Genomic DNA, 12847 nt, shown 5'->3' with positions numbered 1-12847 from the left:
CTTAGTAATGGATTGGAAAAAGAAAAAATTTTGTCACATCCTGATTCACTGCACATATTATGTAGGTACCTATTTGATTTATTAGTAATCCAGTTCAGTCGTTTTCGAATGATTCATCGATTCTGAGCAAATCGTTCGCGAACGAATTGAGTAAAATTTTTGATAATAAGATTAAAACTGTCGATTCTTCGTCATATTGTCATCTTCACTTGATTTGATTTTACAGCGATTCATTCCTTGAGGAAGGATTTTTTCTTCTACTAGCAAAGTCGTTCGCGAACGAATCATCTATTTAAAATTTTTATTGGTGGATTGAATATTGAATATATCTAATGTTCGGTTTTATCTTGTTGTCTCTGATTTCATTTCCAAGTGATTCGGTCATTCACAGATAGTTCATCCTCATCGTTATTCATTTCTGAACGAATCGTTCCCGAACGAATCAATTCCAGTTTTTGTTCATGAAAATTGATTTGCTACGTTCAGTTTTATGGTATAATGTTTCATCTAACTGAATTTATTGTCAATTCATTCATTTATGGTAAATTTTTCTTCATTTTTGATCGAGTCGTTCGCGAACGAATCATCTTCTATTCCTAGTAATGGATTGGAAAAAGAAAAAATCAAATTTTGCCACATCGTGATTCACTGTATTACATATTATGTACCTATTTGATTTATTGTGATCCAGTTCAGTCGTTTTCGAATGATTCATCGATTCTGAGCAAATCGTTCGCGAACGAATTGAGTCCAATATTTTTGATGATGAGATTAAAACTGTCGATTCTTCTTCATATTGTCATCTACACTAATTTGATTTTGCAGGTATCATTCCTTCACCAAGGATTTTTCTTCTCCTAGCAAATCGTTCGCGAACGAATCATCTATTTAAAATTTTTATTGGTAGATTGAATAATGTTTCGTTTCATCTTGTCTCATAGTTCATAGTCTAGTGATTCATTCATTCATTTATGACGACCAATTTATTTCACTTTGATCAAGTCGTTCGCGAACGAATCATCTTCAATGCTCATTGATGGATTTACAAAAATCGAATTTTTCCACATCCGTTCTCACTGCATTTGATTTAGGTGAGATTCAGTCATTTTTGAATGATTCATCGATTATGAGCAAATCATTCGCGACCGAAATGAGTCCAGTTTTTAATGAATTGATAATAATATTAAAATTATTAGCCCTCTCTTTGGCATGTCATTCACACCTGATTTGATTTTCCAATGATTCATTCGTTCGCGAAAGTGTTTTCTCCGTTAAAAAAATCATTCACGAACGAGAATCACTCAATTTTCATTGATAGATTGAACAATTTTTCATTTTTTCTTGTTGTGTGTTATCTGATGTGATTTTTGAGTGATTCGTCAATTCTGAGTATCCTCTTAAATCATTCAAAAAAAAAAAAAAAAAAACTCAAATTTTTGTTAATTTTGTAATGTCAATTCTTATGCTGCAGCTGTAATCTTTTATGTAGGTATCTGATGAGTTCGCTCTATGGAGTAAATCAAAATTAATTGATTCATGATTGTATTATTGTTTGTTTCAGGTGAGTACGAAATTTCTCATAGCAAGAATAAAGCAGGTAAGTAAGTTACGTCATGATTTTTATATGGACGTTTTCTTTCAAAACGTAAAAAAAAAGGAAAAATGAAAAACTGAGTTACAACTTTGGTTTCCCAAAAGAGCTTTGGTTTTCACAAAAAATTTAAAAACTATACATCCGTAATTTTCTATCATTTTGTAGGTTTTTAGGGTGAGTTGGCAAGGAGGGGGGAAATCAATGAACTCTAATGGCTTTGCAATTTGTTAATCAATTCTTTTCAAATTAAATATCTTTGATCCTTTTCGATTTGATTTTCAATTTGGTTCAGCTTCCATTTTGACATGATTAAAATTTAAAAAAATAAATAAAAAATGTGTTGTGAAATTTCGTTAGAATAAGGTAAGTAATTTTTATTTAAATGAATTCCAGAAATATTTATAAAAAGAAAAGAAAACATAAAATTAAAAAGTAAGTATTCCGAATTAAACATATCAAATATGCTAAAAATAATCAAAGTAGGTACCTAAAAACCTAAGTTATGAATTAGGTACTCATCTTGTTTAAATGAGATTCAAGTAGGTACATACAAATAAATAAATAAGTTAGGTTATCAAATTGTCAGTTTAAATCTAGATTAGTGGGTACCTACCCATATAAACATATTCATATTTTAATTAGCCCATAGGATGTGTTATCTTTCTTAAAATTCTCAAAATAAAGAAAAACTCAAATAAAATAGAGATTTAAATACGAATGTTGCGAAATTGAACGTTTACTCTGCGGTCAGCTTCCCTGCTATACGAAACAGTCTGTTGGAAAGTATTCTGGTTTTCTGACATTTCCTTATCCTCGATTTTATTCAGGTAAAGGATGAACGCAGAAAAAATTCTGAAAACTGAAATCAAACGTTGAATGAGGTAGGTAAATTGTAAAATATCAGCACCATCAAACACCCAAAGTACGAGAATATGTATCGTCGTGCATCTAATTAATATCTACAAGTATCATTCTCTCGAGAAATCTGAGCACTTACTGGAAGTAAACAGTAAAATGATGATGTAGGATGTTTCAAAGTTTAGTTGATACGATTCAAGATATCCATTTTTGATTCCGAAAAAGAATTTCAACATGAGAAAAACACAAAAGACAGCATCAACTAACAAAGCTGCGATGGCATACGTCAACATTGTCAATTTCTCCTACAAAAATACGAGTAAAAATTGATGGAAATTCATCAGAGTAAGTAGCAAATTGTGATCTTAAGCTTGAAATTCTCAGTTTCTCACCTTATTGAGTCTCATGATGCATACGAGGATAATAATCAGTTCGATCCAAGTGATCACCATGTTTGTTTCATTGCTAGAATCATGATCTAGAAATAAATTAATAGATATAGGTGGTACATTGAATCAACATAAATTGTGAACAGAATATCATTTTTGTATGAATTAACCAAATATGTGGTTCATTAAACTCACGAAATGCATTTTCTATATCATCCTTCTTGATCATTTGAAAACCAATCGAAGAAATATTCCAAGCCTACAAAAGAAGTAACATGCTGTAATGTAATGTACGCACTAATTGCACTATAGGTAGTATTGTTTTTAGATAGGTAGGTATTTTATTTTAAATGATTCAGATCTGTCCTAATAATATGTAGTTTCATCTTCAGATTTCAACACCCCGGTTGACTCACCAAATTAATCCAAAGCACAAGACTGATGGCTGTGCGAGGAGACATCATGCCCTGATGAAAAGTGATAGATGATGACATTGTTGAGTTTGCACAAAATTATACAGATAACAATCACACCATTACACAAAACGATTTTTAGCAGCGAAAGAAATCATAAGTTTATGTCACCGAATACATATAACAAATAAATAATTTGTCAAAGGGAAAAATATGTGAATACTTTCATAATTAAAAACTCATATTTTAATGATTCAATTTACGTAGCATGAACTGAGTTAATATATCAGCTAAGTGAACAGTCATGTGCAAATACTTCCTTTGTCAGAGGAAATCAAAGAGTCACATTTGATGAGATAAATTCTCTATCACTCGTGTGCAGACAAAAAAGGAAATTCCTGCGATATATGACGACAATAAAATAATAGAAAAACATCATATTTACGTAAATAACTACATCCGTTGAAAATCATGGAAAAATCGACCAACAAGATAAATTGATCATTTTCGGGGAACCAGCGAGCGAAAGATATACTCGCAGTTTTGAACTCTGAATCATCTGGGTTTTGAATTCCATAAAGCTTGGAATTTGTAAAAATGCACGTTAAAATAACAATAAAAAATTTCTACTGATTAAATAATTTTTTTAATTCTTAGGTGACTTGACAGCTTCAAATGTTAGATTGTGGACTTGCCTTGTGTGTGAAATGATCTACATAAGCACAGTTGAACGCCCCTCTACTCCCACCTGGAAGTTGCTGGAAGCGTGTAGTGTAGATATTTTACGATTAAACTAGTCGAAGTGAATGCAAGCCCAAATTTTCGCTTCCCAAGTCAGTTTTCAGCGATTCTGGAGATTTTTGAAATACCGGGAGAAAACTGCTATTATCAATAAATATGTATGTAAGATTTTTAACAAGTTGCAAAAATCATTGATCAATTTCAAATATTCCTGTAATCTTATACCTAATATCATTTATCTTATGTCACATTTTTAATTAGGTAGGTACCTACATAAAGAAAAAACAATTCGTGACATTTTGACTGATTTTTGTACCTAAATTACTGCTATTTTTTTTCCTGTAAATTCTCGGTATTTTTAAATGAGATTGATTGATAATTTTCATGATAAATTACTGGAAATTTTTGGGGGAATTCCTGCTATTGAATTTTGGGAAATTTTTTGTTGAATTATCTACCGACATTTTTGTGGAAACTGTAAGTAATTTTCATGGTAATTTTTGTGATATTGATGGTAATTTGGCAAATTAGAAATTACTGATTGTTTTTGGGGATCCACTGGTGCCCAATTTATTCATGAAAAATTACTAAAAATTTTATAAAATAAGTTGCAGATCATTTTTTCTAGTATCTAGGTATCTAAATTACTGGTAATTTTTCAGTAAATTACTAATATTTTTTCTAGTAAATTACTGGTAATTTTTTTTAGTAAATCACTGGTAATTTTTTTAGTAAATTTGGTAGTTTTTTTTAGTAAATGACTGGTAACTTTTTTTTAGTAACTTACTAGTACCTATTTATTTATTTTTTTAGTAAATTGTGTGCTGATAATCCTTTTTTCAGTAAATAATTACTTGTAATTTTTTTTGTAGATAATTGGTAAATTTTGGCAATTCTTGTTAAATTACTGGTACCTACTTAATGCTTTTCAAATTACTTGTAATTTTTCAGTGTGACTGGTACGTAATTACTGCTCATTGTCATGGTCGCAGCTTTTTTACAGGGCTTACATCTAATTCTATCTGTTTAAGTATATCAATTGGTTTCTAGCGTATTTGATAGTTTGTTTTCAGGGTTTTGCAGGGAGAGTTAGCTGATGAGTTTGTTGTCAGCAGTTCTGATCATCATCTCCCTCTTGTTGACTCTGCATATTCTTCTCACACTATTGGACTGACTGGGCGGATCAGGATCAGTCTGGTGGAGACTTGGGGCCATTGATACAATGACGTCCATCACATGTAATTCTAGGGAATATAGGTATCCCACATAGCACAAGCGATGCCGAAGTTGATGGAAAAGATGAGATCTCTAACCCATTTTTTTTTTAACAGGACATTTGTCGACACTAATGTTGATAAACATGACAAGTGAGAAGTTTATACTTATCAAAATTGACTGTAGTCTCCCTTCAGTTTTTGTCTCAACAAGGTCTTGACATTGGTGTCATTTTTCAAGTGTATAAGAGGCAAATTTTGATTGAAAATGTGCAAAATGTGCACAAAACTCTTTTATTGATTCAAGTAAAATAATTCTCAAAAATATTTCACCCTAAAAAAATTTTTGAAAGAAAAAAATTTGCCCTTGGAAAGTATTGAACCCAGGTTTCCACTGTCATACCTGCTTCTATCACATTCTGTTACTCGTACTACTGAACCATTGCCACTGTTGAATGGAAGGCCTTAAAAGAATATTCAGTCCATCTCCATTTTATTCTGGACTTTGAGTCAGCAACACCTCGAAGTTTTTAAAAATATTTTATAGATCTTGTAATTGACATCAACATCCTCATCAATGTTAACCAGATGGTTGATGTTGATTAAAAAATGCACAGAAGTATCTGCTTGGTGACGACATTTTGTAGAAGATACTTTTGCAGACCCTATAATCAATATTGAAATTCAGGTCGTCTTGTCGATGTCAAAGTTGAGGATAAAACGTAATTATTAGATTGACAACAGTAACTATACAAGATCAAAATTTTGTAGATGCTTTTGTCAATGTTATAGTCGACATCAACATTTGGATCAACAAGATGACCTGAATTTTGATATCGATCATAAAGGCTACTACAAGGGTATCTACAATATATATTGAAGTCTTGCAGATGACTGCAGATACAAATGTAGACAGCAATGAAGACCATCAGAATTTCCATCATAGTTTTAGAAAATAGTGGCAATTTTTAATCAATTATTGTAAACATAGTTAGAATAAGCCCTTTGCGGATAATGTTCTGACTTTTTTAAATCAACAATCATGTAAAATCATGTTGATACTTTTGTGAGGCCACTGACAATCTCATCAGTGTTACTTGGGTAATGGTGGTGATTTCCCATTGCCTTCCACCGTGATTTTCTGTATGAGTTTACTCTCTTAGACTAAGTTGCCAGTTTAGGTGACAGTATTCACCTTCTCACTCTGAAGCATTCGCTTCCCTGGGGATTGAGTGAGTGGGTTGTTAGTATTCTGCAGTTCTTGTGTATGATTAATCATGAGCAGTATTTATAAAGGCTTGACCCTCGGCTTGCCATTCCCCTCCACTATTCCACCAGCTGGAAAATTCTGCTTTAGCCATGTTTATCAATTCCAATCAATTAAACAGCAACATGTGACCACCCTATTGACAAAAATTATGTGATAACGCATGCTTTTATTCATAGCACAAGCATGTGTGAATCTGGACTTTTTCAAAAAAAGCATGGGATTCAGCCTGTGAATATCATGCGTAAAAGCAATGTTAAAGCATGTAAAATTAAATAAAAATTTAAAAAAATTGCCCTGAGCGGGGATTGAACCCGGGACTTGCAGTTTCTATTTTTTCCGAGTTACCTAACCCACTCAGCCGCTTTGCTGCTTGCAAAGAGTGGAGTTATTTCCTCATAAATGTTAGCACTTTTTGGACTTGGGAGAAAAATTTAAAAATTCAAAGTTCACAATGCACAAGCATTTATGGGGAAATAACTTCACTCTTTGCAAGCGGCGAAGTGGCCGAGTGGGTTAGGTAATGCAGAAAAAATAGAAACTGCAAGTCCCAAGTACAATCCCAGCCCAGGGCAACATTTTTTTAAATTTTCATTTCATTTTACATGCTTTAACATCACTTTTACACATGCTATTTGCAGGCTGAATCACATGTTTTTTTTTTTTGAAAAAAGTCCAAATTCACGCATTACCATCTACACTCCTATTTTTATGCATAATTTTGTCAATAGGGCACCTCGCACAACATGGACGCGCAGAATTTCCCTGATGTTGTCTTCGCTTCGCCTTTTCATCTGTCCTTGGGAACTGGATCCTCTTGATGATCCGAGCTACTACCTAGAGTAGAGACCACCTCTTGCGACATTAGCTCAGCCTGACCCCAGCCCCTGCGGGGCAATTACTGCTAAGTAACTGGTAATTTCTGGTAAACTACTAGAAATTTTTGGTAGGTTACTAAGTACAATTTTTGGTGAATTACCTATTGGTAATTTTTGGAAAATCAATCAGTTGTGAGAGAGGGTAATCCTATATAATAGGTAATGATAGATTTGAGCCGAACTGACTGACTTCACATTCACAGTTACATACAAATTAACTCGAACTTCACGATTTCACTAAATTATTAACTCAGAATGACCAACTCATTAACTGAAGTAAATGAACAATTTATATAACTCACATTAACCAATGAAGGGATAAAAGAGAATGAACTCCTCAATGTAAACTATTCAACTTATTCTATTAACACATTAACTGCGAATACATGAGGATGTGTCGACCCAACCTTAAGTACTGACAGGTGCATCTCCCAGCATCCAGGTATGAGATACCTGGAAGCTGGAAGATGTCCCAGTGTTACCAACGTTGACTCTCCGTTTTACTTCGGATAAGTACATAGGCATGGTAGTATATCACACAGTTATAATTGATATCAAACATATTCATGATTCAAAACTTTTCTTAAGGAATCTACTACACTCTCATTCTATCTTTTTTTTTCATTTTTAAGAGCGGTATTCAATGAGTAAGTTTCCCTATGGTGGAAAAAATCAAAAAAATACTTCATCAAAATAGTTTGAATAAAATACATTTTGAAGAAATTATACATACATATTTTCGCCTAACTAATCCCTTCCACATTCCAAGCACTTGTACAGATACATAAGCTTTTCTATCCGCATGGTAACTTCTTGAAAGTATTCAGGAAGGCTCTCTCGAGTTGATCTGCATTTTTGAATCGTTCTCCTCCAAATTCAACGTTGGGGTGGCAGAAAATATGAAAACTTAACTGTGTGAGATCTGGCGAATGAGGAGTATCTGGAAAAACTTCCTGATTTAATTTTTCGAGGAGGTCTTAATCTAGGTACGTAGTTGTATCAATTGTTTCCACTTTGGTAAATTCTTCAAAATTTTTCACATTGAGGAACATTACAATGGCAGAGATTAGTTTAAATGCTAGAACAAAACAAACCAGATATGACTTAATCAATAATTTTGAACATTTGCTTGGATATGAGCAGCATAAATACGAGTTCAATACATGTAGCAGGAAAAACTTCTACCTATTTATTCGTATGTACTTACATAGGACACCGGATAATGTCCAATAACTCAATGTGATCATTTGCGCTGTGTATGATTCTTTAAAATAAAGATTAGCTCTGGGAGTCAGGTTTTCATATTCGTTCATCCATAATACCTTCAAATTTGTGTTCTCAAAATACACATCGATTATTAAGCAGATTAGGAAACAAACGTCCAAAGTGAGCATAATTGCGATACATTTTATGACCGATGACTTGTGTAACAAAGCCCACCAAGTTTGAAAGATCACAGCTATGATAACGTACAGGAAAATAATGGATTCTATGACAGTGAATATTTCAGTCACTCTCTTGCTAAAAGGACTATCTGCTTCTACAACAGAAAAATTAAACGACAGTTGAAATTAGAATATTTTTGATTGTGAGAAAATAGGTTGTTAAATTCTCATCCGTTAAGCAGATAGGTACCTACCTAGAACTTTCACAAACACAACTTGCTTGAAATCGAACATCTTACATGATAGAACGTAAATACTCCACATCTGAAAAGGAGAAATCACCAATCAATATGTAGGTAGACGTACTTATACTCATATATGGATTTAAAAACAGTGAACAAAAATAGATAGGTAATAGATGCACTTACCAAATTGATGCTGAGAATGATGCAAACTTGATGTGTCGATATTATGTTGCATAATTTACTGAATAAGGTTTTAGCTTGGTTCAATGCTTTGTTTAGCTCCATTACTTTTGAAACACAGTCTAAGTACGATATGGTTCTAATGAAAAACGTACTCTTAAAATACCTATGTACAATAATTTGATAGGTAAGCTTCCTGTACGAGCATCACATTAATTTTCATATCTATTTGATTTGTTGTAAATGGATACCTACTGATAAAAAAATAGGTATGTACATTACATACGCTACCTATATTCCATCATTTGAAACTTATCCATTTTCAACTAGATATCTCCCCCCATTGACGTAATCTTTTTTCATTCCAGGAAATTGGTATCTGGTTGATAAAGTCTAATGTAATTTTCCCTTCAGAAAATTCCTATAAAACGGTTACATATTGAAAAAATTGATAAATCAATTCAAAAAACTATTCGTAGCATTTTTGCTCGAACCCCCTCCTAACCTGCTTCGGAGAAAAACGGTCCTTGTGTAAAAGTTGACAAAATAGGATTTGTTTTTCCTTTTGAAAAAAAAATTTAAAAATTGAACTCAATAATTGTTATTTAGTATATTTGAATTAGTAACAATGGGAATACCACTTCATACAGCCATTAAACTAGACGAAGGAACTTAATTAACACTAGAACAGTCTGCAGTTAGAGGTGTAACTTCCATATGATTCAAGTGCTGAAAATGAGTCATAGGTGGATTAAATTTTTCGCAGAATTCGTTTTCTCTCAATGGTGCTTTGTCTTCCTCGTTTCCTAATTCATCTTCATCGTCGTCACATCTTGTTCCAATGCTGATGCACAATTTCAAACCTGTAAAATGTCACAATGAAAGTCAATCATTCAACGTTCGATGGTCTATTTTGCCTAAAAATGATTCATTTTCAGTCAACGTAGCTCTAATTTACCGAAATAAGCGAAACACACGAAAAATATCAAGACTGTAACAGCCCATGCGATTGTTAAATTCTCCAAGTCTAATGTACTCGCAGTTATTGTGGGAGCCATTATCTATAAAGTGTAAGTCATTCGTTTAATATCTCTGATCCAGTAAGTAAGTTCTGCTATAATCTGCTTTTAGAATGATTCTGTAAAAAACCTTGAAATAAGTATTATGAAATCGTTAATGGATCATCTCATATCAAATCAGCCTGGTTTTGAGTTCAGGTTCTGTGGAGTCGAATCAGAAAAATGAGATGATATTTGTACTCAGAGCTCCTTAAACCTTAATAAGCCACATGTCACACGATTTTTTCAATTTTCTAGAAATTTTGGGGATCAATGTGAAGCTTTGGAGGGGTGTATGGTATAATCAGAAAAATTGATTGATATCAGTATTCAGCGTTTTTTTTTAAATACATAAAATTAAATTTATTGCACTGGAGAATAAAAGTAGGTATTTGTAGATGGGTAGGTATGACTTTCATGATCATTTACTTACATATTTTCGAAGCTGAGAGTACTCAAAAGGTAAAATTTCTCATCCCATCATGTACGTACCTACTTGATCTAGAATTGTGTAGGCTATCATTGTTATGTACCTACCTTTTGTTTGATCTGGTTCTGGTACCCGCGTTAAATGCACCCAATAAACGAATCAATTCAACGTTATCTTTTTCGCAACACTAAAAACAATGTTTATAGACTGATAACTGATGAAATTCTAATTTCAGATTCTTTGCACAGAACATCGCGCGCATAAACAGTTAAACACACTTACTCGTATGATGTTGTGAACAACGGAAATCATTTATTTTTATGGCATTTTTCAACCAGAATTGGGATGCTTTTTTCAAGGGGAAAGAGAGGAGAAAATTATTCATCATCGCTATCACTATTTTTCTACAAAGTTTCAAACAGATAAAAATTATTTTTAATAAGTACACATTTTTGTAGCATCAAAATTATGTTATTTTATCATCATTGGTAGCGAAAGTAGAAGCCAGCAGACCAATTTGGAAATGCAAATTGCCCGCGAAGAGATTAAAAATGTATCTAGAGGTGTAGTCTGGTTGTTGAATTTTATATTTTTTGAAGAATTATAAAAAAATTCAAGGTTGAAGAGAGAGAGGAAAGATGTTCTAGTTTTTTACTTCGTTAAATCATCAAGGCACTACATATGTACATTGTACATATATGTATTTTTCATTACCTATCACACTTCTTTGAGCATGAATAACTCTTTGTCTTTCTAAATAAATTGAGCTTTTAATAAAATGTAGGTAGTTTTCTTAGAATATCTGAAAAGGGCAGTTAGTTTAAATGTGAGAATTTGCATTAGGTACTTACCTAGGTACTTGAAAAAAATTGTTTGAAAATTAGGAATTTTTTGCATTATTTTTTTGTAAATTTTGCAATTTTTGCATTAAATTTCAAATATACTTACCTACTCATTCAGATAATTTTTCACGGTTGATTAAAATATATACATATTCATCACATCCATATCAAACCTGGAGCTTTTCAAGATGTTTAATTCCTCTTTGCAATTTTTAAAATTTTTTGACCACTTATGATCTGAAAAAAAAAACAAATCACCCTGCGGAAAATGATTGGATCTCATTCCGTTAATTCAATTTGACATTTTCAGATCGAAATTTTGATCGGATTACATCTGCCAGACTTGATGTGGTCAAAACTTTGATCTGACTCAATCTAACTGGATATGGGCAGGTCAAATTGGAGTCAAGGAATGCCCGGACTTGGTTAAATCAAATTAGGCCATTTTAATTAGATCATAATTTGGATCAAACACGATCATAATTGAGTGGTTCTGATCAGGCCTGATCGCCTTATCATTTCAGCACATTCTCCAGATCTAATTGTATTGAAATTAGTTTGAAAAGTAAATTTCGGCTTTCCAACTGCATGTGGTAAAATGCTGTGAAAATTTCAAATTTCAAAAATCTGCTGGAGACTCCAGGAATTTTCAAAAATTCTCTAGAAGCTCCAAAATGACTTTAACCCACCTGAAGTCATCTTCAGAGGGTGTTAAAATTGAAGTGCAGAATAAAATTTCGGCTTTTCATCTCCATTTGATGAAATTTTGTAAAAATTTCCGGCTTAAAAAATTTACTGGAGGCTCCAGTAATTTAAAAAGAGTCGCTGGAAGGCTCTAAAATGACTTGAACTCACCTGAATGTAGTCTTCACAGAGTGTTAAAATTGGAGCGAAGAGTAAATTTCGCCTTTCCATCTCCATTTGATGAAATTTTGAGAAATTTCAAGTTTCAAAAATCTACTGGAGGCTCCAGTAACTTTTAAAATGTCGCTAAAGGCTCCGAAATGACTTGCAGTCGACTCGGTAGCTTATTGAAATTAGTTTGGAGAATAAATTTCGGCTTTCCAACTGCATTTGATAAAATTTTGTGGGAATTTCAAGTTTCAAAAATCTGCTGGAGGCTCCAGAACTACTGAAAATGGCTTGAAACAGTTTCCAATCGATTTGACAGGTCGAAAATAGGGTATATCCCAAATTTAAGCTTTTTAGGTCAATTTGGTAAAATTTTGATTTTTCCCTCATTTTGACCTAAATTTGATTTTCAAAAATTCGCCAAAAATCAAAAAAGACACTTTAGCACTTGAAATTTTGACAGGTGACAAATTTTTACCTGCTCTTTCGAACTACTTTTGT

At 32.7% G+C, this 12847-nt stretch overlaps 2 protein-coding genes and 1 long non-coding RNA gene across 3 annotated transcripts; all 3 read right to left on the bottom strand.

Annotated features, from left to right (window-relative positions):
* Positions 1-1942: 1942 nt before the first annotated feature.
* LOC135834633 (uncharacterized) lies at positions 1943-3558 on the bottom strand. The gene is made up of 5 exons (XM_065348571.1): positions 3258-3558; positions 3037-3100; positions 2845-2930; positions 2592-2757; positions 1943-2453 (listed from the first exon to the last, which is right to left on the bottom strand). Exons 1-5 carry the CDS (start codon positions 3333-3335, stop codon positions 2302-2304), a joined length of 546 nt encoding a protein of 181 aa, XP_065204643.1. The 5' UTR covers positions 3336-3558; the 3' UTR covers positions 1943-2301.
* A 4489-nt stretch (positions 3559-8047) lies between these two features.
* Positions 8048-9389, bottom strand: LOC135834632 (uncharacterized). Its single transcript, XM_065348570.1, has 4 exons — positions 9168-9389; positions 8994-9063; positions 8562-8894; positions 8048-8432 (listed from the first exon to the last, which is right to left on the bottom strand). Exons 1-4 carry the CDS (start codon positions 9267-9269, stop codon positions 8332-8334), a joined length of 606 nt encoding a protein of 201 aa, XP_065204642.1. The 5' UTR covers positions 9270-9389; the 3' UTR covers positions 8048-8331.
* Positions 9390-9749: 360 nt separating this feature from the next.
* LOC135834634 (uncharacterized) lies at positions 9750-10955 on the bottom strand. The gene is made up of 3 exons (XR_010556723.1): positions 10760-10955; positions 10123-10302; positions 9750-10027 (listed from the first exon to the last, which is right to left on the bottom strand). It is a non-coding gene; the product is annotated as an uncharacterized LOC135834634 (long non-coding RNA).
* Positions 10956-12847: the final 1892 nt, after the last annotated feature.

Source organism: Planococcus citri, chromosome 2 (assembly GCF_950023065.1).
Source record: "Planococcus citri chromosome 2, ihPlaCitr1.1, whole genome shotgun sequence".
Lineage (NCBI taxonomy): Eukaryota > Metazoa > Arthropoda > Insecta > Hemiptera > Pseudococcidae > Planococcus > Planococcus citri.
The sequence above is the reverse complement of the archived record's forward strand: the minus strand, read 5'-3'. Positions and strand labels throughout refer to the sequence as shown.

What these genes read in the sequence shown, in the direction of transcription:
- LOC135834633 (XM_065348571.1), bottom strand. Translation starts at nt 3,335, where the DNA reads ATGTCATCATCTATCACTTTTCATCAGGGCATGATGTCTCCTCGCACA. An exon ending in TGATATAGAAAATGCATTTC is followed by an intron (nt 2,931 to 3,036) that starts GTGAGTTTAATG and finishes ATTTATTTCTAG; the next exon opens with ATCATGATTCTAGCAATGAA. An exon ending in CATTTTACTGTTTACTTCCA is followed by an intron (nt 2,454 to 2,591) that starts GTAAGTGCTCAG and finishes GTTTGATTTCAG; the next exon opens with TTTTCAGAATTTTTTCTGCG.
- LOC135834632 (XM_065348570.1), bottom strand. Translation starts at nt 9,269, where the DNA reads ATGGAGCTAAACAAAGCATTGAACCAAGCTAAAACCTTATTCAGTAAA. An exon ending in TCATTCTCAGCATCAATTTG is followed by an intron (nt 9,064 to 9,167) that starts GTAAGTGCATCT and finishes TCTCCTTTTCAG; the next exon opens with ATGTGGAGTATTTACGTTCT. An exon ending in TGTGTTTGTGAAAGTTCTAG is followed by an intron (nt 8,895 to 8,993) that starts GTAGGTACCTAT and finishes TTTCTGTTGTAG; the next exon opens with AAGCAGATAGTCCTTTTAGC.